Source organism: Silurus aristotelis (genome assembly GCF_946808225.1).
Source record: "Silurus aristotelis genome assembly, chromosome: 25".
NCBI classification, from domain to species: Eukaryota; Metazoa; Chordata; class Actinopteri; order Siluriformes; family Siluridae; genus Silurus; species Silurus aristotelis.
The window spans coordinates 13,717,395-13,745,149 of NC_139598.1; the positions used below are offsets into that span (position 1 = coordinate 13,717,395).

Here is a 27,755-nt window from a genome sequence, read left to right on the forward strand (position 1 = left end):
TTGGTAACAGTTTAATACAAAGGTATTAGGATATGAATCTTTTTAAATTTTGTTTATTTTACTATTTTTCCTAGGTTTACTGTGCCTATTCCTTGTGCTGACATGTTGTGTAATTCTGAACAGGGTTGACTGGAAACCAATGCAGCAAGGTTTAATCTGTGCCTATCAGTGGGGGAGTGGTAGCTCAGTGGTTAAGGTGTTGGGTTACTGATTGGAAGGTCGGGGGTTCAAGCCCCAGTATCGCCAAGCTTGGGCCCTTGAGCAAGACCCTTAAACCTCTGTGCTCCATATCATGGCCGACCCTGCGTTTTGACCCCAGTTTCCGAGCAAGCTGGGATATGTGAAGAACCAATTTCACTGTGCTCCAATGTATATGTGACAAATAAAGTCTATTCTATTCTATTCTATTCTATCACACAACAAAGATCACACATTGTTTATGTTCCTGGCTTCTTAGGAAGGAGAACTAGTTTTTAAGTGGGCTGTTAGAATAGTAAAGTGACACAGAATGTACATCTTAGCTTTAGCAGGATGTCAGACCCGAAAGCACATCCCTATATGTCTCCTGTGGGTGGATTAACAAACCCTTTTCATTCAGATTGTAATGGATAATATCATTATCTGCAATAGGAAGTACAGTAGAACTACATACTGAAATCAGCTGCTGCTTCGCCTCGGTGTACTACTTTTTCTTACGTTCAGTTCTTTTTCAAATCAAAACAAATAAAATTTTATTTGTCACATACACATACTGTACATACAGAGTACGACATGCAGTGAAATGCTTTATACGACCAGCATGAGGGAATAGAATGAGGGAAAATAAACCAAGAAAAAAAGAAGGTAAATAAATAAAAAAATATAAACTATATAAAATATATAAAGATATATGTGAAATATGTGTATATACAAGGATGCGTATGACATTAAAACAGTAAAATTTAGGGTGATTGACGTGATTGTCCTTAAAGTGACCGTGTGCAGTATGGTGTGGTATAAAGGTTTTTTTTTATGTTATTCCACTTGATTAAATATAAACTTTATGGATTGTAATATTTCTTTATCTGTGTAGAATTTTTGAATGGATACCAATATCTAATCAAAATTGTATATAAAATTCTACTTGTGTTAAACAGTTCTTTTTCTCACTGTATACTGAAAGGACTATTGTAATTTCCTAAAGATTAGACTGATTTAAAGACAATCATTATCTCACCTTTTTCTCTAATTAATTGTCTGGTTTTGATCACTGTGTTACTACATTTTCATTCTTTAAATTACACACAATTTACAACCTCTTGTTAACCATTAGATTTGACAATTGTGCAGGCTGCTTTAGTGAAAATCTAAAAGAAAATTAATATTTTCTCCATGTATTATTATATGATGTCTAATAATACACTGGTTTATGAGTCCAAGAAATGTCTCGACCTCTTTGCCTCTTATAAAGATGACTTATTTTGGTCAACTAGACTAAAATCTTTATCTTTGGTGAATACTCTGGCCAGGGTCTATCTCAAAAACACTGGTTGTGAAGTTGGAATACAAACTGGATATGATATTTGGGGATATTGCAGTGTTCTAAGCATGGCACACACACACACACAGAGCAATTTAGAGTTCCAGTTCACCAGCGACATGTTTTGGGAGATGCAAGGAAACCGGAGAACCCAGAGGAAACCAATGCAAGAAAGACGAACGGTAGAACTGTATGGTTATCCTCGTGATCTTCAGGTTCTTGAAAGTAATTGAATAGAAAGTGCAAAAATAAAAGGACTAATTGAAATGTACTGAAAGTAAACTTATTCAAAAATGGTCCTGTGTTTTGAGGCGAATAAAAAAAAATCAGCTTGAATAGAAGAATTTGGAAGCCCTTCATGACAATAAAACTAGCGATAGTAATAGTTCTAACCAAATGATGTTTGGAATTATGTAACTGGTGTCATCCATTCACAATCCTGGTTTTGAATGCAGGTGTGTGTGTTCTACACGCTGTCGTCGCCGACCAATCAGAGCATGGCAGATCAGAAGGGGCGTGGCTTTGGACCAACTCAGTTGTTATTTTTAGCTCAGGGGTTTTTCCGATCCCGCGGTGATCCTTCTCCAGTCCGCGTTTTCCAGCTGCTCTCTTCACCGGCCGTCAATGACCGATGCGCTACGATCGTTTGGTGCTGAGCTGTGCGTCCATTTTTTTCCTCCTCTCTCTCTCTCTTTCCCTTTCTTCTTACAGAGCATTTAAGAAAACCTCAAAGCAACACGCAAAACTGGAAGAGAGAAGAAAGAAGGAGAAGAAGAAGGAAACGCAGGGATTGCAAGCACACTGGATGCTTTTTTTTTGCTGATGGTTTTACTTTACAAAGCTTCCCAGAGTGATGGGTTAGGACGGATTGGATCATGATGGCAGAATAAACGAGCTCCTTTGGCACATCTGTACGTCCAGAGAGGGTGAGGAGAAGCTTCTGAACGATCACCAAGGCTTTTCTGTTATAAATTATTATGCGTATTAAGTCTTTTGGATTTGGGCATGTGTAGAAATAAAGCGTGGATGTAAATATATCAGCGTGAATTGTATACATATTCATTCCAGTTTTGCCTTCAGAACTCATCCCTCACTTATACCCATCTTTCTTCTTCTTATTATTATTAATATTAATATTATCATTTGCTAGGGATGAGTCCTTTGACTCTATTTTTGGTACTTTGCCTTCTGATACACAGTTTCTCAGGCATCACCTTAAATATTTTGTACGCTTTTTTAACATTTTTAAAGAAAAAAAAAGACGCTCATTATTATGATGATAGTCCTCTATTCTAGCATCTAGTAAAAAGATCTGAAATACTATTCCGGGCACTGATTAAACCTGACTTGTGTGTGTGTGTGTGTGTGTGTGTGTCTGTTGGTTGGTTGATTGTAGCGTGTGTGTGTGTGCGTGCGTGCGTGTGTGTGTGAACATGGCCGCTCCGCTCGCGCACCGGGGCCTGGCCGACATGCCGGACCTGAGCCACCTCACCGACGAGGAGAGGAGGATCATCCTCGACGTCATGGAGCGCCAGAAAAGGGAAGAGGAGAAGGAACAGTCCATGCTGAAGTAAGACAAACCCGGGACGCTCGATCTGTGCCAAAGCAGTGTGTGTGTGTGTGTGTGTGTGGGGGGGGGTTTATCCAAAGAGTGTGCTGAATAGGCTTTTTTAACGCACTTCCTGGATTGATCAACCTCCATCCTCACTGCCGGGTTGAATCAGACGCCATTTTTGATGCCTTTTGTACGTCGGAAATGAGTTTGTGATGTCATATTTATTGCTACAGATCAAGCTGTTGGACCTGAGCAGCAGCCGTGTGTGTGTGTGTGTGTGTGTGTGTGTGTGTGTGTGTGTGTTTTCAGCACCACGGAGCTGTCCGCTGACTACGGTCTATGAGCTAGGCTTCCCAATCCTGATGCTGTAGGAGAATTGCACAAAATCTCTCTGTCTCTTCTTACACACCCTGTCTATATATTGTCAGACCGTTAACAAGTCCTATGGTGTGTGTGCATGTGTGTGCGTTAAGGTTAAAGGAATAAGTCGTATTCAACACCTGGTTGGGTCCTGCATCTCTAATCATCTTTTAGTCATTCAGTAGATGTGACTATGCAATTGAGCAGAGCAGACAAGGGTCAAGGGGGCATAATGACACAGTATGTGTAGCCTTCCTGCCTCAAAACTCCATGGTCCTGGTTTCAATCCGAGAAGATAAGACAGACAGCGACCCCATCTCGGATTCGGGTCGAATCGTAGAACATGAATCTGCGAAGGCGGCGATGCAGTGATGCAGTGATGCGCCTACAAACTAGCGTTATCATGCCAGCCTATGCCATTTTTTAATTTCCTTTTGGAGGTCATAGTCTATGTCTTGTCTTTTGTATTGTATTGGAAGCATTTTTTTTTCTCGGTTCTCAAACATTGACTTAATACATTAGTACTCTTGTAGAACAGCTGACAAAAATATATCAGATGTCCTGATTTCCTAGAACTTCCTGCATTTATAACGGAATGTGTTGGAGCATGTGTAAATTTATAATGCATTTATGGTGATACTTAAGACACATGAATGGCCCAGGTGAGCACATGGTTTAAGGGGTTTTGCCCAAAACAATTTAGAAAAGACCATGATTCGTTCTTATTGATATTCCTCAGAGGATACATGTACGCTGTAGATTTACTTTCTCCTGCTCTACTACATCACATTTATTTCATACTCATTAACAAGCTCATGGCGATGTTATAATTGATGTATTAGAACAGGCGAGTTGCTGAATTATACGGTGTAAGGTTACAGCACAGCCCCGATTGAGTAACACTGGAGCGGTGGCGCAAGCAGTACTGTAGTCATTGCTTTAGAGAAATCTGCTGTGCAATATGTTAGTATAAAAAGAAGGCATCAGGGTTAGACCTATTCGTTTTGCTGAGCATTTTTTGATTACGACAAATAGGCTGATTAGTACACTGACTTTAAATACAGTGCAACTTTTTTTTGGCTTTGCTCTGGTTTCAGCATGCTCCAGGAACATTTGGATTTGTGAACTGTCTACACACCTGATGAAATGATTGCTCTGATTAGGGAGATTGTATGCTTATGTGTGGCTGACGAGTCTTCTCAAAACTTAGGCCTATTGGTTACAAAAGGCACAGACGGTCAAAAGTATAGACATAGTATTCCTCTGGTCAATTTATGGATTATGCTCAGTTATACGGTTTACAAAAAAAACCCTGATGCAAAACACACTGAATTAGCATTCGGGATAATGGTGATAACTTTACAGCAGAGCCGATCTGGGTGCCTGTGTAATCACAGTTTCCCATACCGAGTTAAATGTTAATGCTGTATGTGTGTGTGGAGGTGGTGGTGGTGGTGGGGGGACTTCAACAGATCAGACCTATGCTTGAAGTAACTCATCAACATAAAGCCTCAGCCACCGCAGTGTCGCTGTGTGAATCATCCATACGCACATATACACACTTCAATGCCATTGATCTATTCATTGAGAATGAGCAAGAGAGAGATGGGAAGAAGAAAGAGCGTTTAGCATTCGGATAGCACAGATGTCATTCATCGCTGCTTAGCACCACTATGATCTCCAGCTCAAGCATATTGTGTGTACACATTGGTGTAGAGTTACAGGACAACTCAGTGGCTTGGTAACTCCCAACTACTATGCCGACTCATTTGTTGTCTTTGTAACTGGTGAAGGTTGGGCTTAGACCTGAGCTTTAACGCAAAGAAAGCTATTCACATAATATTAAACAATACTGCAGAAGCAATGAGATATATTCTGCCATGTTATTATTTAATAATAATAATAATATTAATAATAATAATAATCATCATCATCATCATTATTATTATTATTATTATTATTATTATTATTATTATTATTATTATTATCATTATAAATATGGATATTGAAGGCAGCTTTGCTTCTGAAAAATTCTAACTGAGTAGTGCATCTACATTCTTTGTATTCATTTTACTGTAGTCATTACCCACAATAAAATATGTACACACATATACAGACACACATATACAGACACACATATACACACACACACATATACACACACACATATATATACACACACATACACACACACACACACACACACACACACACACACACACACACACACACACACACACACACACACACACACACACACACATATATATATATATATATATATATATATATATATATATATATGTATATGAGTGAAATCTAGAGTGAGATCTAGACTGATTAAAGAAGTGTTGTTTTTTTTTCTTAACATCTGCTATAACCTGTGATAGCAAGCACTAAATTGTCTCGCTGATGTTTCGCAGCACTAAATGTAACTAATAGAAATTGGCAGCCAGTAATTAAGGCATTGGACTTTAAATCAGAAGTTCATAAATGCAAATCACAGCACTGCCAAGCTGTCTTTGTTGGGCCCTTGACCAATGCCCTTAACTCTCAAATGCTCAGTGGTATATATATAATAGAATATAGATAATTCTCTCAGGATAAGGGTGTCTGCAAAAAGCCATGAATGTAATTTGTACAGCATGTCATTCTTGAACCAATAAAAAGTGTTTTATTTATTTTTTATTGTGATTTAAGCTCTAGGTGAAGCTTCTGTAGCACCGATTTAAAATATTGTAGTAAAATAAAAAGTCACTCCAAAAGACTTTTATATATATATATATATATATATAGCATTTAACAGATGATTAGACAAATAAAGCGTTGACTTCTGATCCATCACCAGGGGTAAAACATTAAGATTGCGCCAAATAGCCATGCCTTAGCCACTAGATGTATCACTGTCATGAACTTCATTGCTTGTTCTATATTTAGTCGATTTTCTGTAACAGAAAAAAAAGTAAGCCATTCATTTTTTTGTAAGCCCCGAGAGCATCATCAAAGCTTTTTCAAGACTACGGGCTCTTTCTCTTATTTGTAACCAGAATAATACTCCACACTGAGAACCCACACATACACACATACACGAACAGGCAGTAGTCCAACCTAAGGAATCCTGAGAGAGAAAGGAGGCAGGAAAAACCCTCAGTGTTTGCCAGCATACTGTCATCTTGCTGGAAAAGCCACAAAGAGAAAGATAATAACTCAGGGGAAACCAGACACAGAGGAAGACACTAGGGCTGTGTGAGAGGATGATGAGTGTGATGATAATCATCACGGATGCCATTCGCGGCACCATCATGCATTTATTTATCATGCACTGGAAGCGACTGTCGCCAAGTCAAATTCCTTTTGTGTGTAAACATACTTGGTAATAAAGCTATTTCTGATCATAGCGAAACTATAATTCCCTCAATGTTGCAGCGTTACAATGAATAGGGTCACGAGAGTCGCATTGTTTTTAAGGAAGTAATGCATTGTTCATTGCATGCACATGTGTGTGTGTGTGTGTGTGTGTGTGTGTGTGTGCGTGTGTGTGTGTGTGTGTTGCTGATTAGACTGCTCTAGAAGGCCACTGTGTGACAGTTAGGTGTATGCCAGTGAGAAGTTTTCAATATTTAAATATTAATATTTGAAAAATAAAGTGGCTGTACATGCATTCATAATTGTGAGCAATAAATAAATAAATACAATAAAATAAATAAATTAGCTTAAATGCCTGAAAGAAAGGTAGTAATAATAATAATAATAATAATAATAATAATAATAATAACAACAATAATTATAAGAAAAGGTAGAAACAAGAATAATAAGAAATATATAAATGTAATAGTGCTTGTTTCACAGTTATTCGTTACAGAAAACAAAAATATCAGAACATCAGCAACCGCAATGATGATAAGCCAATGACAATAATTGTGAGGATAAAAAAATCACCAAAAAGACAATGAGAAGAAGATAAAAAAGAAATATGAGTAGGAGAATTATGATAAAAAAAATGGCATACTTGAATTACAGTGTTTTACATGTGAAAACAACAATAAATGCTATATTTTATTATTAATAATAATAATAATAATAATAATAATAATAATAATAATAATAATAATAATAGAAGAAGAACGAGAAGAAGAGGTAGCATGGTAAAAGTCAACAGAAGCTATAGAAATAATAATAATAGCGACAACAACAACAACAATAATAATAATAATAATAATAATAATAATAATAATAATAGGAAGAATTGTGTAAGAAAAATATATAATATATAATAAGAATACTTGGAAACAAAATGAGATATAATAAACATAGGATGTTTGTTTTACAGTGAATAACAACAGCAATAGTAATAATAATAATAATAATAATAATAATAATAATATGATGGTGATGAGTATTTGGTTCAGTTAATTCTTTGTGAATGATGATTGACTTGAAGCCTCCACTGACATCGATTATCAGTGATTATCAGGTTCTACACTCCATCAGCCAAGCTCTCCATCTCAAGAGCAGCTTGCCACAGTGTGCTACTAAAGTCTAATCTTGACTCGGATCTAAGCGTACACTGGTGAAAGATCAGGAGACATCAGGTGCTTATTTGCTGACCGAATTAGCTTATCTGCTGCGGTTTCTCCACTTGCAGTGTCTTTTGTAAGCCTGTTGGGCAGCTGCATGGGTTCAGAAGCAGGGGAGGCGGAGGTATTGTGTTACAGAGATCATTTAACCAAACATGGCTAATGTGAGTATCAGTGAATGTAAACCATAGTGCTTAAAAGTAGGCTTTGTAAGTAAGCCTTCCGCTTGCCTCGAAGCACTGGTGTTAAATCAGATGTAGTGGTTGAGCAAACAGTGCTGGATAATGTGTTGCATTCGTGCCTGTCCACGTTTTGTCATGATCTCTCGGGTACTGATGCATGGAAAGGTAGGATGTCCGGATGAAATTCATGCTTCTGTTTTTATCATTCTGTTTTGTTCAAAGACTTTGTTCTTGGAACTATTAATAACCACATACAAGTGGTGAAAGATTTAAAAGGCATTTGTTTTCTGCCATGTTTTGCCTCTACAGTACATGTCCTCTTAAACTGACGTGGATAATGAAAGATGTTCATCCTAATGGATCTGGACTTCTTCCAAAATTATTCTGCTTCATGCTCTGGCTTCGGAAGCACCTTGAGCACCTATGGAAGTTACACTATATAGACCTTTGGACATCTGACCTATCCAGCTATATATAGTTTCATTCCAAACTGCTACCACAAAGTTGTATAAATTGATTTTTGCATGCACAAGCATTAAATTGTCTCTTTTCTTGAACTAGGAGACCCAAACCAGTTCCAGCATGACAATTTACATTCTGGAACTGCTGACTACTCCCCAGGCCTCCTGAACTTACATCTAGTAAACATCTTCCCAGAAAAGTGAAGATTATTATAAGAGCAAATTGGAAGTAAATGTGGAATGAGATGTTTAAAAAGCACATACAAATATTATGGTCAGGTGTTGATAAACCTTTTTACATATAGGCCCATATAGTGTATATCATATTGAGAGAATTGGTCTTAGATAGACGGACAGACAGACAGACAGACAGACAGACAGACAGACAGACAGACAGACAGACAGACAGACAAACAAACAGACAGACAGATAGACATAAAGACAGACAGACAGACATGCAGATAGACAGACAGACAGACAGACAGACAGACAGACAGACAGACAGACAGACAGACAGACAGACATATCCAAAATGCTACATTCTCTTTATTGCATTGCTCCAACCCTTTTCCTTTCGTTTGAACTCGTGAGACCCTCATCCAAACTGAATGAATGACTCGGTCGCTTGTTTGGTTCACAGCCGACAATTATCAGTTTGCACTGAATCACGACCGCTCTCATTCAGCCACACCACCAAGTCTCAGTCAGTGAGAGATGTGCTCCTTCCATTGCTCTAATGATATGATCCTTCAAAGTCACCAGTGTTTTACAGGGCAAGTACGTGCAAATGAATAAGAATATTTGTAAGAACACAAATTTGTCCATAAACCAAACATCATTAGTGTTCATCACCCCAGTTCAGTTCTTCGTCTCTCCATTTGTCATTCATCTGTATCTTGTGTAACATGGATGACAAGGTAGCATTTTGCTCTAGTGCAATTTACACCAAAGTGCTTGATTGTGATGCTACAAGGTTCATATCACTACTCTAATCATCTCATACATTATATTTTTCTATTCAAATAATGCATATATGGACTCACCACGTGTGTAAGCATTAAATAAAAGATGTTTATTAAGCATTTTGTGAAGAAGATTTTAGTGTCAGCACTTTGTAAGCCATTGTTTTCCTAATGGAATGCTTTGGGGTTCCTTGGTCACATGACAAACTGCGTTGTGTTTTGTTATCTTAACTCTAGGAGAGATGAAAAAAGAAGCTGTTGAGGGAATTAATATTTATAGCCCATATATAATTTAAGAGATAACAGGACGTAACTTATTTTAAAGACGTTACAGAACGATAAACGTAGCTGTAAACAGATAAAGAATATGTATTACTCTGTAATTAATAAAACCTGTATTCGTAAGCAAGTATTGCAGTATTAGAGGGAGAAAACATTTAAGCTGAACAGCAATAGCAGCAGCCATTTTTTTTTATTCAGCGAATATTAACTTTTCAGCATATTGAACATTGACTTTCTTTGGTTTAACACACTTTTGTTCTCAAATTTTTGGACCCTTCTGTTTTTCACTATTGTATTGGACCCTCTATTATTTGTGTTAGGTTTAACACTCTAAAAGAAAAAATAAATGCATGTGTGTATTACTTAAATTAAAGTGACTAAGTAATGAGAATTAAATTACTTATCCAACAATCATCATCCAATCAAATCCATAAACAGACTTTTGATAGACAGGCTATAAGGCATTAGGTTCATTTAGCAACTACGGTTAGAGCAGAGCAGTGCAGCACAGAGTGTCCCGTGTTCAGGACAGTGCTCCTGTTACATAAAAGAGTTTAAGCATAGACAGAGAGATCCAAAGAACATGAGCATTTAGTATCTATGTGAAAATATAATACCAGTCTGCGGCTTCCTGAGACTGATCTCTGTCTGATCGATCATGACGTCTCTTCTGAGCAGGTTCGAAAAGAAAAGTCCACACAGTTGGTGTATATAATCATAGAATATATTATTAAGTATAAAGTATTATTAGATTTTGTATGTTATTTTTATGTTGATAATAAAAATATTATATAATAATAATAATAAAAAAAAAATATATATATATATAATTGGATTGGAAAGGCATGAGTTCAAATCCCAGCACCACCAACCTTCCACACCTGGGCCCTTCAGCAACCATCAAAAACTGTATAAATGAGATAAAATGTGTAAGGGTGTCTGCCAAATGCCATTAATGTCTAGTTCTATATTTTAGTGAGAGATATCATTTTTTTTTTTATATTTCCCACTCAAATAAAAAAGCGCTGTTACCAAATTTTAGTCATTAAATTTAGTGAAGAAAGATAATGTGATGACCCTGATAGTACGTAGCTATGCCTACGATGGATACATTAAATTGATGTTGCTTGCTAACAATAAATTACAATATTGCTGTAGGTTAACAAAATTTCATTAGCAAACTTGTCTTAGTAAAGAAAAAAAAATGCCTAATGTTAGCTAGCAGATGATTTTATAGAGCTTTACAGATTAATTAAAAAAAGTAAAAAAAAAACAGTTTCTAAATATGTCTATGATGTTTTGATAGAAAGTACCCTTTATATATACATACCATTATTCACCCAATGTATAATGTTAACACAAGGTGTAGTGGCTTAATTTTTTACACAGTGTTAGCTAGCCTTGTAGAAAACATAAATAATTTTAGGACACATTATGCTAATTTGCGTTAACTAGCATGTTAGTGACCAAGGCTAGCTCTAGTTCCAGAGAGAAAACATTAGCTAAGCTTATTTTCTTTTTCTAATTGTGTTGCTTTCATATTGATTTGTGAATTGAGTCCGTTTTCTGTCTTGCTTTGCTTCACAGAGTTTTATGAGGGCGTTTCCAAGGCTGGTAGCATTGTTAGCTTTTTGTGTAATTCACAATGCACTTTGTTTTTTTGTTGTGAAATAATTAAATAATGGTGAGAAATCCTCCAGGAAGCAGATCATACACAAAGTTTTAAGGCTTATGCTTTTTAATTCTTCATTTATCGCTGTGATAACTAGCTTGATGGTTCTGAACAAGTACTATGATATGGAGCGTCTTTGAAAAACTGTGGGGATTGGGGAGTGTTAAAATCTGTCATCCTAGGGCCATTTGTTTTTGGAAGGCTGTCCCATGGGGGTAGTTCGACGGCCACAGAAAGGTCATCTACATGGTTCTTTTGTGTTGTAACACCACTACTGCTGTTGATATCCGGTGATTGGGAAAATTTGACTGGCCACTGGAAAGAAGTGGAGATGCGAGATGGTGGGGGTTTGAAGCATTGTGGATTGTGGCTGCAGTGTCCTTTTGAACGGGACAAACCTTGCTGTGATTGGTCAGGGGTCATTAATAGTTCAGGGGTGAGCTAGAAATCATTAGAAGGGCCTTGGTTCCAGTATCAACTGTATATATTTAAAAAGAAAATGGTTCCTGGAAAATTTGTGATATTTTGCTTGCCACCAGTGGCTTTAAGTACAAAGGTAAAGTCAAAGCTTGTACTGTCCCTAAGGAGACATCATAAGCATGACAATAAGACAATAAATTCCAGTAAAGAAAAAAAAGGACACTCGTTTGTTGTTGCCTCAGTAAATTAAATAATCACTTTCCACCACAAGGATGTTTTTATATTCTAGTCACATTTGTGGTGCAAATATTATTTTAATAAATTTTTTTATTTGTTTCTTTATTTTTTTTACTTTGTATTTGCTGCTTTTTTTTTTTTTTTTATATATAATTACTAAAAGTCATAGTATGGGTTGGGCCGTTCTTATTAATTTTTTTGTTTATATTAATATGATTATATGTAGCTTTTATTTCATTTAACATTATTTAATTTAAATTTCATTGTCATTTTAACTAGTCATTTTGCCTTTTCATATTTAAAACAATTCAGGGTCCAGTGTAACAGGTTTAATCTAGAGTTTGGGGTCACTCACTTTGTACTTTTTCTGGGCATCCATGTTGGTTTCTTTTGGGTTTTCCAAATAAACATTCCAGTAAGGAAATTATGCTAATTTGCCTTTTAGGCATACCTAGTGTGATATGCGGATCCCTGTACAGGATAAATCAGTTACCAAAAATAAAGTATATATTTATCTACACTTACTATATTTGACAGATATCCTCTTCCCTGAGCAATTCTCAACAGAGCAGTTAAGGGATCAACTTAGACCCTTCCAGCCAGGAATCATTTGTCTTAACCCCTGTGCCACCCCTTCCCACTTTTACCCAACTTGTATAATCTTTATCTCAGTAAAAAATATGAACCGTGCTTAGGCCACTTATGCCCAGGATTCACTGCAAACACATCGGAAATTTGTTGAATTGTTTTCATACAGTCGCCCTCCAGATATGACAGCATTAAGTTAATGTTTATTTTTAAGCACAAAAGCCCTTTGTGCTTATGATGTAATGCTGCTGGTCTACATGGATTATCAGCTTGCTACTAAACAACAGCATGAGGTGATAAGGCTTTCGAAGTCAGACACAGTGGGAATGACACATTTTTAAAAAGTGGTCAAGTGTAGAGTGTGTGCACGGTGTGCTCGTTTGAATAGACATACTTTAGTCTGTACTGTAGTCTGTGTATCCTTAGCTGAGATAGCTGATCCCAGCATTTCATTTTAAATTAAATCCGAGTGTCAATAAATTTTATATCTAATTTTAATATAATGTGATTGGAATCTCAGTTAGAAAATCTGGATTTCTGATAGGAAGGTTGTGAGTTTAAATCCTTGCAATGGTCACTGCTGGGCCCTTAAGAAAAGTCCTTAACCTTCAAGTGCTCAGTTGTATAAATGATAAAAATGAGTTGTCATCATAAATATAAATGATAGATATGATAAAAGCTTATTAACATACGTTTGGCAAATTAACATTGAGTTTGGAGCGTATGCTGAGAAGTTTATTATTTCTCTTATATAAAAGAGATTAAAGCACTATCATATAAAATACATCCTTGAAGCTGATTTATTCACAGTACACAATGCATACTCATGCTCTCCATGTGTCTGTCATGTGTATTTATTTGACGATTAAGCATGATTTCTACTCTACAGTTCTCTAATTCCCTCTGGCTTGCATGCATAGTTCTGAGAGAGGGAGGAAGGGAGAAGGGGAGGGAAAGAAGCACATCTGTTTGATTGATGTCGGCGATGTGGAATAGAATGGCTGCTGATTGGCATGCATGATGTGAGGTTAGTTACGCTCTGGCCTGCACTATTTAGACCTGAGGACTTCCGCCAGATTTCGCTTTATGTGATGACCAATGACTTTTATAGTGCAAATCCATTTTTTTTATGTTGTAGAACGAAGGTATTTAAGCAATGCCTGATCTTACCTGTGACATTATTGCATAGTAAGATTGAAAAGTAATAGGCTATACAGCTGTCTGGTTAAATGAATAATCAGTATTTCAATCTACTGGTCAACATCTTTTAGTTTTGAAGGATTATATTCTTTTTCCATTGAAGCTGATATCTTTGCCACTTCTAATAGCTCTCTTTTCAGTTCAATACAATTAGATTTTTTCATTATATTGTCAAATATACAATTATATCTCGGATATATTTATGCACAGCTGTGAACTATAACAAAGTGCGGTTTTTTGCTCTTTTTTTTAAGCTTAGGAACAGGTCATTGCTCATACAGCATACTGTGTGTACACCAAGCAATTATACACTAAAAGCAGATAAACAGCATTAGTACGAGAAACTACACACAGTGAACACCAAATGTGCTAAATATGCACATTCTAACCATAACAACAGTTAAGTTATAGATTAGTTTTATTTATGACATAGTATGAACTAGTACTCTATATGGATAAGTATTGGGACACCTGACTTTTCAAGCCATATATGGTTCTTCCCCAAATTGTTCCCACAATGTTAGAGGCACACAATTGATAGGATGTCTTTGGATGTTGTAGCTTTAGATTTTGCCTTAACTTGAATTAGGAGACCCAAACCTGTTCCAGCATGACAATGCCCCTGTGCACAAAGCCAGCTCCATGAAAAAATTGTTTACATGGGTAAGATTGGAAGATCTTGAATGGCCTGCTATAGAGCTCTGACCTCAACCCAACTTGGGGGTTGATTTAAGACACTGACTGCACTCCAGGCCTCCTCACCTCACCTACATCAGTACCTGACTTTACTAACGCCCTTGTAGCTTAACGAGCATAAATCTCCACAAGCACACTCCAAAATCTATTAAACATCTTACCAGAAAAGTGGAGGGTATTATAACAGCAAATGGAACTAAATGTGGAACAGGATGTTCATATATCCATAAACTTTTGTCCATATTGTGTATATAATTAGATTTTTTTTAGCATTAATGATACATTTGTCTAAAATGACAAAGTATCTTTATATTTATTATATAGCTGAATGGCCCAAAATTGACCAAGTAGTCATTGTATTAAACTAATATTTTGGTGATGCATTTTGTTTTTCATTAAGCATGTCATAAATCTTCACATATTCGCTTACTGGCAAAACGATTAGGCATTGGGATACAATGTTTGCATTACTTTGACTTAAGCATGGTAAGCCACTCCAATTTTACACTGCATGGTTAGAAAGAAAAAACCTTTCTACGACACAACAAAACAAAACAACTCAAAATAAATAAATTAAATATCTAACAACACAAGATAAGTGTGTGTGACAATCAGAGAACAACAATTAAACTGGGGCCTGCAGAAAAAATATTTCCACTGCTCATAAACAAAGGAATTGTAATTGTATTTTCTTTAGGGAAATGATTTTTAGTGACGGTTATATATATTTTTTAACTATAAAATTGTAGTAATGAGAAACAGCTGTAGAGCCACGTAATTTTTGTCAAAGAGCCACATGTGGCTCATAACCCATAGGTTCCTGGCCACTGCTCTAGAGAATAGCAGCCAGGCTGACTCAAGCTAACAGGAAGGCTCCGTAAACTCACATAAACACTCTTTATGACCAGTGAGCAGAAAATCATCTCAGTACTTCTAGATTTTTATTTGCATTTGTAGAACATTGAGAGGCCATAATAAAGTTCATATTTTATAATGTTCATATGTGTGTTGGGGGACTGGTATTTTTTGCTGAATGGTAGCTAATTTACATTTAGCCCATATCCCATTTTCCATGATAAACAGGTGCATCCAAATACAAAAAGATGATTTCAGGTTTTTTACAAACTGTCTTACTGATGATCATGTGCTCCAGTGTCACTGCCACCTGCCAGCCATACTCATGTACACCTACACAAACTTACACAAACCTACACAAATACTGTGCAAGCGCATTCAAAAAGCTGCTCATGTCGATTCATAAAACACTTCCTGTCATGTGGTTTGAGTACCACCTGCCCAACATGTCTGTACACAAACACACTTTATACAAATGAAGCTCCATGGCAACTCTTTGTTCTGCATTAACCCCAGCCAATGGTGTACTCTATCCTGTAGATGAGCACGGTAGCATGACTATCAGGGATGGCACAGTGGCAGCTGTAATTGCAGGATAATTATGCCGGGTGTTGGAATTCAGCCTGGCATTTACACAACATGGGGCTTTTTTTACATTCTGTATCCTGCTGGTAGAGGAGCTCAGTATGAGCAGAGAGAGAGAGAGAGAGAGAGAGAGAGAGAGAGAGATAAAAAAAGAGTGAGAGAGAGTGAGAGTGAGAGATATATATATATATATATATATATATATATATATATATATATATATATATATATATAGAGAGAGAGAGAGAGAGAGAGAGAGAGAGTGAGTCAGGATGAAATTAAATAATTAGAATTAATTCAGTCATTAATTATTTGACTAGTGTGTATACCTTAGATTGTGTCTCTCTGGTCATCCTTCTTGTCGTTAGTCACTTTTTCCAGAGCTCTGTGTTTAAATTAGAAGTTTTCTGTAGGGAGATGTTTATTTAACATTTTTAAAAGCAGTCTAGTCTCTAAAATCAGCCCTGTTGTAGGTCTTCAGGACAGGTGATGATTTCTTGGTTACTGTAAATAGGTGTAATAATTTAAGTGGTAACATGAAACAACTTGTTTCATAGACAATGCACAACATGGAATGTAAATGTAAATAGTAAAAAAGTATTGCAAGAGAAAGAGAGAAACAGTGAGGGGACAGAAAAAGAGAGAGAGGATGATGATGATGTGACAGGCGGAGAGTCAAAGACAAAGACAGTGTCGTGGAAAAAAATGCGATATGACAGTATTACTGAGTAAAAAAGATCAGTCTGGTCACAGCAAGAGTAAAAGAAACCTTTTACTCTTGCTGTGACCAGACTGATCTTTTTCCTCTTTTCCTTCCATCTTATAAACCTGCATGATGAGTTTCCCAAATGCGTCTTGCACCACTGTTTTCAACTGACAATAAAGATAAGGAAGTAAGGAAGTAACAGGAACAGTTTCATCACACCCCAATTGAAAGACACTCACACCTATTGAAAGTAAACACCTTACAAGTTCTGGAATGTTCATGAAATACTTATAGAGAAGGAAGATTCTGTTCTGGAAGATATGAGTAACGGTCTGCCTGTCACACACATACATGAGCACAAAGAAGCATAGAATATATCATGTACTATATACAGTGAGGAAAATAAGTATTTGAACACCCTGCTATTTTGCAAGTTCTCACACTTAAAAATCATCAAGGGGTCTGAAATTGTCATCGTAGGTGCATGTCCACTGTGAGAGACATAATCTAAAAAAAATAATCCAGAAATCACAATATATGATTTTTAAACTATTTATTTGTATTATACAGTTGCAAATAAGTATTTGAACACCTGTCTATCAGCTAGAATTCTGACCCTCAAAGACCTGTTAGTCTGCCTTAAAAATGTCCACCTCCACTACATTTATTATCCTAAATTAGATGCACCTGTTTGAGGTCGTTAGCTGCATAAAGACACCTGTCCACCCCATACAATCAGTAAGAATCCAACTACTAACATGGCCAAGACCATAGAGCTGTCCAAAGACACTGGAGACAAAATTGTACACCTCCACAAGGCTGGAAAGGGCTACGGGGAAATTGCCAATCAGCTTGGTGAAAAAAGGTCCACTGTTGGAGCAATCATTAGAAAATGGAAGAAGCTAAACATGACTGTCAATCTCCCTCGGACTGGGGCTCCATGCAAGATCTCACCTCATGGGGTCTCAATGATCCTAAGGAAGGTGAGAAATCAGCCCAGAACTACACGGAAGGAGCTGGTCAATGACCTGAAAAGAGCTGGGACCACCGTTTCCAAGGTTACTGTTGGTAATACACTAAGACGTCATGGTTTGAAATCATGCATGGCACGGAAGGTTCCCCTGCTTAAACCAGCACATGTCCAGGCACGTCTTAAGTTTGCCAATGACCATTTGGATGATCCAGAGGAGTCATGGGAGAAAGTCATGTGGTCAGATGAGACCAAAATAGAACTTATGGTTTATAATTCCACTAAACGTGTTTGGAGGAAGAAGAATGATGAGTACCATCCCAAGAACACCATCCCTACTGTGAAGCATGGGGGTGGTAGCATCATGCTTTGGGGGTGTTTTTCTGCAATGGGACAGGGCGACTGCACTGTATTAAGGAGAGGATGACCGGGGCCATGTATTGCGAGATTTTGGGGAACGACCTCCTTCCCTCAGTTAGAGCATTGAAGATGGGTCGAGGCTGGGTCTTCCAACATGACAATGACCTGAAGCACACAGCCAGGATAACCAAGGAGTGGTTCTGTAAGAAGCATATCAAGGTTCTGGTGTGGCCTAGCCAGTCTCCAGATCTAAACCCAATAGAGAATCTTTGGAGGGAGCTCAAACTCCGTATTTCTCAGTGACAGGCCAGAAACCTGAATGATCTAGAGAAGATCTGTGTGGAGGAGTGGGCCAAAATCCCTCCTGCATTGTGTGCAAACCTGGTGAAAAACTACAGGAAACGTTTGACCTCTGTAATTGTAAACAAAGGCTACTGTACCAAATATGAACATTGACTTTCTCAGGTGTTCAAATACTTATTTGCAGCTGTATCATACAAATAAATAGTTACAAAATCATACATTGTGATTTCTGGATTTTTTTTTTTAGATTATGTCTCTCACAGTGGACATGCACCTACGAGGACAATTTCAGACCCCTCAATGATTTCTAAGTGGGAGAACTTGCAAAATAGCAGGGTGTTCAAATACTTATTTTCCTCACTGTACATAAAGAAAAGATCAAAATTACCATCACAACAGAGAGAAAAAAAAGAGAAAGATAGACATAGAGAGAGACAGAGGGAAGTAGTGAGACGGAATGAATGATAATAAGAGTGAAAGATTAGCTTAAGAGAAAGAAAAAGAGAGAGATACAGACCAAAACAAAGTGACTGAATGAATGATACTGAGAGTGATAGATTAGAGAGAGACGGAGGAGAAAAACCAAGAGTGACACAGAGAGAGACAGACACACAGACAAACAGAAACAGAGTGATGAGTGATGCTGAGAGTGAAAGATTAGAGAGAGAGAGAGAGAGAGAGAGAGAGAGAGACAGACAGACAGACAGACACACAGACAAACAGAAACAGAGTGAATCAATAAATGATACTGAGAGTGAAATATTAGAGAGAGAGAGACAGACGGAGGGATGGCTGGACAGACAGACAGACAGACAGACAAGAACAGACTGACTGAATGAGTGATACTGAAAGTAAAAGTTTTGATAGAGAGACAAAGACAGAGAAAGAAAGAAAGAAAGAAAGAAAGAAAGAAAGAAAGAAAGAAAGAAAGAAAGAAAGAAAGAAAGAGGCAGACAGACAGACAGACAGACAGGCAGACAGACAGACAGACAGACAGACAGACACAGAAACAGAGTGATTAAATGAGTGAGACTAAGAGTGAATAATTAGATGGATAGAGAAAGAGAGAGAGAGAGAGAGAGAGAGAGAGAGTGTGTGTGTGTGTTAAAGGCTATTTAATTTGCCATTTTATCTGGCTTCAGTTATGATGATAATGATGGTGATGATGATGTGACATAGCAAGACATCGAGGGAGCCAGAGAGACAGACCAGCTCCAGAAAAAGAGAGAGAGAGAGAGAAAGAGAGAAAGAGAGAGAGAGAGAGAGAGAGAGAGGGAGAGAGAGAGAGAGAGAGAGAGAGAGAGAGAGAGAGAGAGAAGAAATTGACAGCAAGACAGAGAAAATTGTGTGTTTTTAGCACTGGGGAATGTGATGACTCAGTGCTTCCTCTGCAGTTGCTGAGTCAGTGTAAGTCTTCACTCGAGAACATAGATTTTAATGTCGAGATAAAATTAACCTCTCAAACAAACATGGTAACATCGATTAACTGAATCTCTGCAGTTTTTTTCTATGAGATTTTGAGTTGCCAATTTTCAGTTCATCTAAATAGAAGGACAGGGGGGGGGGGGTATTACAGATGGCCTTTCTGGATGACACTGGAGAATTTTTAATTGATTCTTCTTCTCCAGTCTTAGAACATTCATAGCTGTCATTATAATTTAAAATTTTTTCCCATATATTTTTTATAGTAGTCTTATCTTTAACCAGTCAGCACTTTTGCATCTCATCTGGTACACTTTAACTATTACTTTTTAATATATTTGATTATTATATTTATATTTTCTTTTATTTAATGCACAATTTTCTGAGCAGCTAATTAAGTTTGTGGCTAATTAAATCTTGAATCTTACAAAGCATCACAATCTATGAGTCCATTTATTTTTGCAAGAAAGCATGCAATGCCTAGGGAGGTGGTAACTAGTGTTTAAGGCCTTGGACTTTGGATATTGGACTTTGGATCTGAAGGTTTTGAGCTCAAATCCCAGCCACATCAAGCAGCCAATCCTCGGTCTCTAAACAAGGCCCTAAACTTGCTGCTCAGTAGCCTGTAATTTGTGCGAATGAAATAAATGTAAGTCGCTCTGGCCGAATGTAAATTATGACATTTACACCATACTGGTGGCTTCTTTGGCTTTTTTATTTTTACATCTAACTTCTTCCTTTTCACACCATTTTCCTCTTCATAACAAAGTGCTATCTCCTGATGGCTTATTGTACAGAAAGTTTTTTTGTTTTCTGTTCACTTTTAAGTGCATGTGTGGATAATTTTAATATTGTCACAACATACCTGGTAGCGCCCTCTAGCAGTGATTTTTAAAAGTTTGGTGTTTAGTGTTTGGGGTTGTTTACTGGGACAGTCCTGTAGTGAGTCCTCTTCAGCTAGGGACATTTTTGACCCCAAAACACAAGACTTCTCTCTAATACAAGATTCTTAAATGAAACATAACAGAAAGGCCTGTTATTGTGCAATACACCTGTGTGAGACCTCTCAGCTGTGTGTCCCTGCAGTGTGACGACATGAAGGTATTCCTCTGTAATGCATGTTGGTGAGATTTCACAGAAACTGGTCGGTTGTAATGATCCTCATGTTACAGTTTGTCAACTTGCACTATTTATGATAATTTGACTGTCACACACAGTCAAACGTGTTTTCTTTTGAACAAAATCCAACAAATATAAAACATACCTAAAGACAAATGGCTTGCTGTTGCAGTGATGGTTTTAAAGTTGGGCAAAAGCAGGTTAGATTCAAACATACACCTCATCTGTATTTATGATTGTATGTGTATTGAGCTTTAAATACTGTACGTTTCTTTGTAAAAGCTGCTCTAAAGTGCTATTCGTGTAAGGAAGGAGTCTCCAGTTTTAATAATTAGGATAATCAGTATGGTTAATGCTGTAAAAGTAGAAAGTTTATCACGTCCTTCTTCAATGCTTCACAATGTGTCTGGCTCATTTTTGGAAAACAATCCACTTTTCACCATCCCGATGCTGATTATTTTCCCACAACTGCATGCCTTTTAAGGGTTCCTTTTATATTAAAAAAAGTATTAAAAAGAACCAGGCCTTCTGAATTCAGACCTCTGTGATTATCTTTCTTTTTTAACCCTTGCATCCTTTTTGAATAAAATTGTATGGCTGATTCACATCCAATCCCTCAACAATGGCAATCTTGGTTTGAGTTCCCTCGGTCCAGTAGAGGGCAGCGCATGTCCATCATCCTTGGATCAGTGAGTAGTGTTCAGGTGAAGGGGATAAAGGCCACAGAATGGGCTCTCAATCATACATATTAATGAAGCAGTGTGTAACTGATGGTGTCATTTCGCACGAGGGAGTGTGCATGCTTTCAGGGTTTGGGGATTAGTTGTCGTATTGCATGAAGCCTTGGCGATGTTTCCTGAGGATTTTTGATCCAGGTGCTGTGATCTGTCCACGCTGGATTCTCCAACGATGTGAGAAAACCTGGTTGAACTCTTTGTGCTGGCAAGACATCTAAAATCAGAAAAAAAACAAAGGAGTGCTTTTATTGTCCTGTCTTTAACATTTTATTTAAGTGTATTAATATATTCTGCAGAGTAATGGCTTATTGGACTGTAACTTAGGGCTCCTTGGCTTAGACTTTCTTGGCACACACTAGACTCTTGGCTTGGTAGTTGTAAAGCAGCAACGTCTTTCTATCGGAACTGAATGATGCTCTGGTTAAAATGTATGGCAGGGTTTGAGACTAGAGGAGATGCAGCTGTAGCAGATTTATGTTTAGATATACAGTAAACAGTATAATATCCCTGTTGGTTTAATTTATGTTTTATTTATTACCTTTTTAGACAAATCATTGCTCAATTCTCAGCTCTTTTTTCATTTTCAGACCCATTCATGCCTGTTTTTTATTATGTCTCCATGTCAATTATTTTCCACTAATGAGTTCATGGTAATTGTTTGATTTAACCATTTGTTGGTATTCTGTACCAACAAATAAGTTATACCCCCCCATCCCAACTGAGTTGGTCATTTATTTTTATTTTTAGGGTCAAAGAAGATCCAAAGCCTGAGTCTACACAGTAAGTATCTCTTAGCATAGCACAGACACATTATAGCTCCCAGCTTTGAGCCCTCTCGTGTGCTTTCTTCTTGTGTGTGGCTTTCACTTGTCAATGCTTTTTTTTCCTGGCTGCATATGAGCCACTGGACACAACTGTTCTGCTTTACCTGCTTTACCAGCTGTTAGTTTTAGAAAGATTCTCAGTTCGATGTATCAATGTATCATGTGCTCATACTATATCTGGTTGTATGACGCAACCTCAAATTCACTGGCTGTAACGCTACATGCTTCTTTCTCTATTTCACACACCCTCTTTTTTCCCTCTGTCTGCAAATGCTCTCTCTTTCTTTCACTCTTTCTGTCACTATTTCTGACGGTGTGTAAGCATCCAATTCTTGCAGTTCTCGGTCATAGCCGCTCGTTCCTGTATTCCTTTCTCTACGTAATTGTGTCATGCAGTGGCTCTGTGATAATCACACTCGTTTCTTTATTTCCTCCTGCACTGCACAAACCAGTCTGCTGTGTCTCAGTCTTGGTAATATCCTGCTTGTCTGTGCAGGTGGTTCAAAAGTCCCTTTAGTGGGCTCACGGATCTGGTAAATAATGTCCTCCAAGCACAGACTAAGTCTGAAAATGAGCCTCAGAAAGAAGCAGCGACGGAGGTGCCAGAAACGTAAGTAAAAAATGTAAATAATAAAAATCAAAGTTGATATCCCTGGCTCTGAGCAGGCTGAAAATACACAAAACCAGCTAGTCCTCTAGCAAGTCTCCCGAATCGATAGAAATCCACTTTTCTATTTGTGTTGCCCCCTCTAAGCTACAAATCCTACAAAATATTTAAACATAACTGTTTGAATATGTCGGTTGCCTTAATATTTACATTTGCTGCCTACTATCTTTCAGTATACTTGCAGTTATAATCTTCAAATAATTGAATGCATTGAATGAATAAGTCTGTGTTTGCAAAGGACAAGAAAGGACAAGAAAAGAAAAATCACTTATTCAGCTGACGTTTCATCATTACTGCATTTTCCTAAGATTCCTAATCTGACCCTGTAAAGTTTTGGTTGTCAATAAGGTCAAAGCAGAACCTCTGATTTTGCCAAAAAACTTTTTTGCCAAAAAATCAGTTAGATGAATCAACTAGATAATCGATTGTATGTGGGAGAACGGTCATGCTACTCATGCAAAGAAAAACTGTTCATATGGTACATGCATAGATTAGCCATAACATTAAAACCAATGGCAGGTGAATTGAGTAACACTGATTATGGATTACAATGGCACCTGTAATCGAGTGCAATATAGTAGGCAGCAAGTGAACAGTCAGTTTTCAAAGTCACTAGTGTTGGAAGCAGGAAAAATGCATAGTATAAGGATCTGAGTTAAAATAAATTGTTATGTCTAGATGACTGGATTCTGGTATACAGTAGTTTACAAAACAAAATTGTTGCAAAGAAGAAAACCCAGTGAACCAGGGATAAAGTCATGGGCACCCAAGACATCTCAGACATTAATGCTTTATGTACTGATTTTCGTGTATAAAAGATTTCACAAACAATAGTTTGGGCACAAATTGGGCAGAAATTGTGCCCAATTTGGGCACAAATTGCCTTAAGGTGCAATTTATTTGCCATATACAGTGAAAAAATGCAAAAATATAATAGAATAATCTTTATTTAGTTTAGTGCCTTTAAAAGTCACATCTCAAAGTGCTTTTCATGCAAAAACAAAAAAATAAAAATCACCTGAAAGCTATACTGAAAATGCAATGACTCCAAAACTGCAGAATTAATCACCAGACTTGGTCTTTGTCAGAATCCTAGCAGCTGAATTTTGGATAACCTGTAATGTGTTTAAAGTAGATTTTGAAACCCTAACAAGCAAAACATTACAGTAATCGATGCATTAAAAAAAAACAATTATTGGTATAATAGGGCACAATCTTGCAATGTTTCTGAGATGAAGATTTTTTATTTTAATTGTACTCTAAACATAAGAGTTGAATGTTAATTTTGTGTGAAAAATACATTAAAGTGAAGGTTATGCAAAAAGTCAAACAACTGCAAAGCAATGGCAAAGTGCATGACATTCCACTTGATCTAGTGAAGTTTGGACATATTTTTTATTTATCCCATATGTAATTGGGCTACCTTTGGAGCATTGACATCATTTTGTCCACATGCTTGTCCACAAGACCAATTTTGTTGTGAGGATCAGTATTGTACATGAAGCAATTACCTTAGAAAGATGATCAACATTAACAGGGCTATTGGCGATTGTCTAGTGTCGCTGTGACTGAAAGGATAGAGAGAGTGAATAAAAGAGAGAGAGAGAGAGAGAAAGAGAGAGAGTTGCTATCCTTGTTGCTATCCTTGCCCAATTGTTACTTCTACAGTATGTACTATGTTATATATATTAATTATGTTAAGTAGGTTTTAGATCAGCGATTGCAATTTGAGACACGGCACATGTTTTTTATTTAATTAAATGAATCCGAATGCCATTGTATGGACTCTTTGGAGTTGTTCCAACAAAGTATGCCAAACAAAAGTGCCAAATTCACTGTGCAGGACTAGCGAACTCATTTGTGAGGTAAAAATAGAAAAAATTATAAACCCCAGTATAGTTCTCATATAAATACATTTCGGTGCACTGTACTTTGTGTTTATCTTTTGTCATGAATAATGACTATATCAGTGTAATGACTGTTTCATCTACTGGAGGTTTCTTGCATTATCTCTTCACACAAAGGTCCATAACCTTGTGACCTTACGATTAGAAGCTTCTCTGAAATTCATTCGTAACCCAGATCGAACCTCAAAATACTCAGACACTTATGATCCCGTCACTCATGGTCTCAGTATCAGAAGCCTGGTTTATGTTTCTCCAGACTCCTCTAAGGTGTATGTATGTGTGTGTGTCTGTGTGTGTGTTGAGACAGAAAGCAGCATATGGTTACATTTGGGCCGTGTGTCACAGCTGCTCTTACTGCTATCTGACCCGGCTTGGTGGCACTGCATGCTGGTACTGCCCGCTGACTTGCCACTGGAATCCCTCCAGGTCTGTGATGCTCGTATACCCGCTGTTTAGTGACCAGGATGCCCCGAGTCATTGTGGGGTCAGGTGGAGAAAAGACAGATTGGTTTTGTCCTGATAGGTGTGGCATTAGTAGTTTCACTATAAATAGTAGTGTCCAACATGTGTCTTTCATTGGCTTTCATTAGTTTATTAGACTTTCCAGTGTTTCCATGGACACTGTAGAATTTTTCTACAAATAATGGTCTCCACATTGAAAACGCCACTATATTAACATTTATGTGCATATCTAACATACAAATCTTTGTAGATGCTGTTACTATAGAACAATAACAAATAAAAGACACAATAAGGTAAACCTATGATTTTTCGTATACAGAATGACTACCTATTTGTTATAGAAAAGTATTCCAATCTAAACTTTCTTTCAGCTTCTCCCGTTAGGGGTCGCCACAGCAGATCATCCGCATTTTTGATTTGGCACATGTTTTTACGCTGGATGCCCTTCCTAACGCAATCCTCCCCATTTATCCGGGCTTGGGACCGGCACTAAGGCTTGTGCAACCCTAATGGCTGGAGTTGGTTCCCTGACCGGGGAGAGCGCCGCATCCTAACCACTAGACCACCAGGGAACCCCAGAAAATTATTCAAATCTAAATAAAAAAAAAAATCAGTAGTGTTATGGTCTAAGAATAGGTCATTATTGCTAACTTAAGTTGTTAAAAAATTTTATCGTTCGTCGTTTTGACATCTTGTTTAAAAGGTAGGACGTGACATGTGGGACTCTTTTTTTCTCTTTTATTGCATGAAAAGTTTATAGGACTGTGGTGAGATGTGCGATGTTGTATGGTTTAAAGACAGTGGCATTGAGTGAAAGACAGGAGATGGAGCTGGAGGGAGCAGAGCTGAAGTTGTAGAGGTTTTCGTTGGGAGTGACGACGATGGACAGGATTAAAAATGAGTTTTTAAGAGGGACAGCGCATGTAGGACATTTTGGAGAAAGGAGAGGCAGGCTAGATTGAGATGGTTTGGACATGTGCAGAGGAGGGACATAGGGTATATCAGTAGGAGAATGTTAATGATGGACCCAGCAGAAAGGAGGGAAAGAAGAAGGCCAAAAAGGAGGTTTACGGATGTGGTGAGGGAAGACATGCAGGTGGTTAATTTAAAAGAGGCAGATGAAGAGTACAGGGGAGTATGGGTAAGGATGATTCGCTGTGACAACCCCTGATGGGAGCAGCCGGAAAAGAAGAAGAAGAAGAAGAAGAAGAAGAAGAAGCTTGCATAAAAGATGCATACATGCATGGAAGTAATCAGCAATGGTGAACGGAGTACACAAACCATGTACTTGAGTTAAAGTAGAGATACAGTAGGTAAAATATTACTTCAGTAAAAGTGCTCCCTTTTAAATTTTTACTGGAGTAAAAGTACAATAGAATTTGCCTTTAAATGCACTTAAGTATCCAAAGTACTGTGATTTATTATGGCTATAATGTTCCTATTATAATTTTTGTCACAAGACTGTTGCCTATTCAACTCAGTTTATGTGAAAAGACTCTGTTACTCTCAGCACACCAATCTATTAATAGAATGATATTAATGAGTCGAATAATGATATCGATTAAAAATATTATGAGCCCAGAACCTTCTTTTCAACTACTTTGAAATAAATGCAAATAAGGCCACGGGTATCATGGCAAGTTAAAATACATTTCTTCCATCGTTTATTCCTCTCACATGTTCTGCTTGAGGTTGAACTGACGCTGAACTGTATGTCTGTGCAAAATAATTTAGATACCACCAAGCAGCAATTAAAACAAGTTCAAACCAGTGTGTGCGCTCTAATCTGATTAGCGGCTTGCTGCGTGCTTGACCAGTTACGTTTTTATCCACTTATAAATAAAAACGAATGACTGATTTAGCTAAATTTAGTTGAGTAAAAAGTACTTTAAAATGTAGTGAAGTTAAAGTAAAAGCTTTTCTCTAAATGGAAATACTTCAGGTCTTCAGTAAAGTACAGACATGCAAAAAAGCTACTTAAGAACAGTAACTAATTACTTTTACTTCGTTATAGTCCATCACTGGTAACCAGTAGCCTTGTTTTATATGAAGTTTGCCTTCCCTATTTTGATAATGGTAAAATCCTGAAGATTAGTTTTATCTGCTTTTTCTATACTTTATTGAACA

General features: G+C 37.3%; 1 protein-coding gene across 6 annotated transcripts in view; it reads left to right on the forward strand.

The window, feature by feature from the left end:
* The first annotated feature begins 2,039 nt into the window (after window positions 1–2,039).
* The window catches only part of rims2a (regulating synaptic membrane exocytosis 2a), a 183,131-nt gene continuing 157,415 nt past the window's right edge, over window positions 2,040–27,755 (forward strand). For 5 of the 6 annotated variants that reach the window (XM_083529819.1, XM_083529828.1, XM_083529830.1 and 2 more), the window contains exons 1-2: window positions 2,040–2,445; window positions 2,916–3,089. In XM_083529819.1, the coding sequence (XP_083385945.1) occupies window positions 2,953–3,089 (137 nt within the window). In that variant the 5' untranslated portion in view covers window positions 2,040–2,445; window positions 2,916–2,952. Of the gene's footprint in view, window positions 2,446–2,915; window positions 3,090–22,515; window positions 22,549–23,088; window positions 23,203–27,755 lie in introns of all 6 variants that reach the window. The other variant, XM_083529808.1, reaches the window with a different exon arrangement.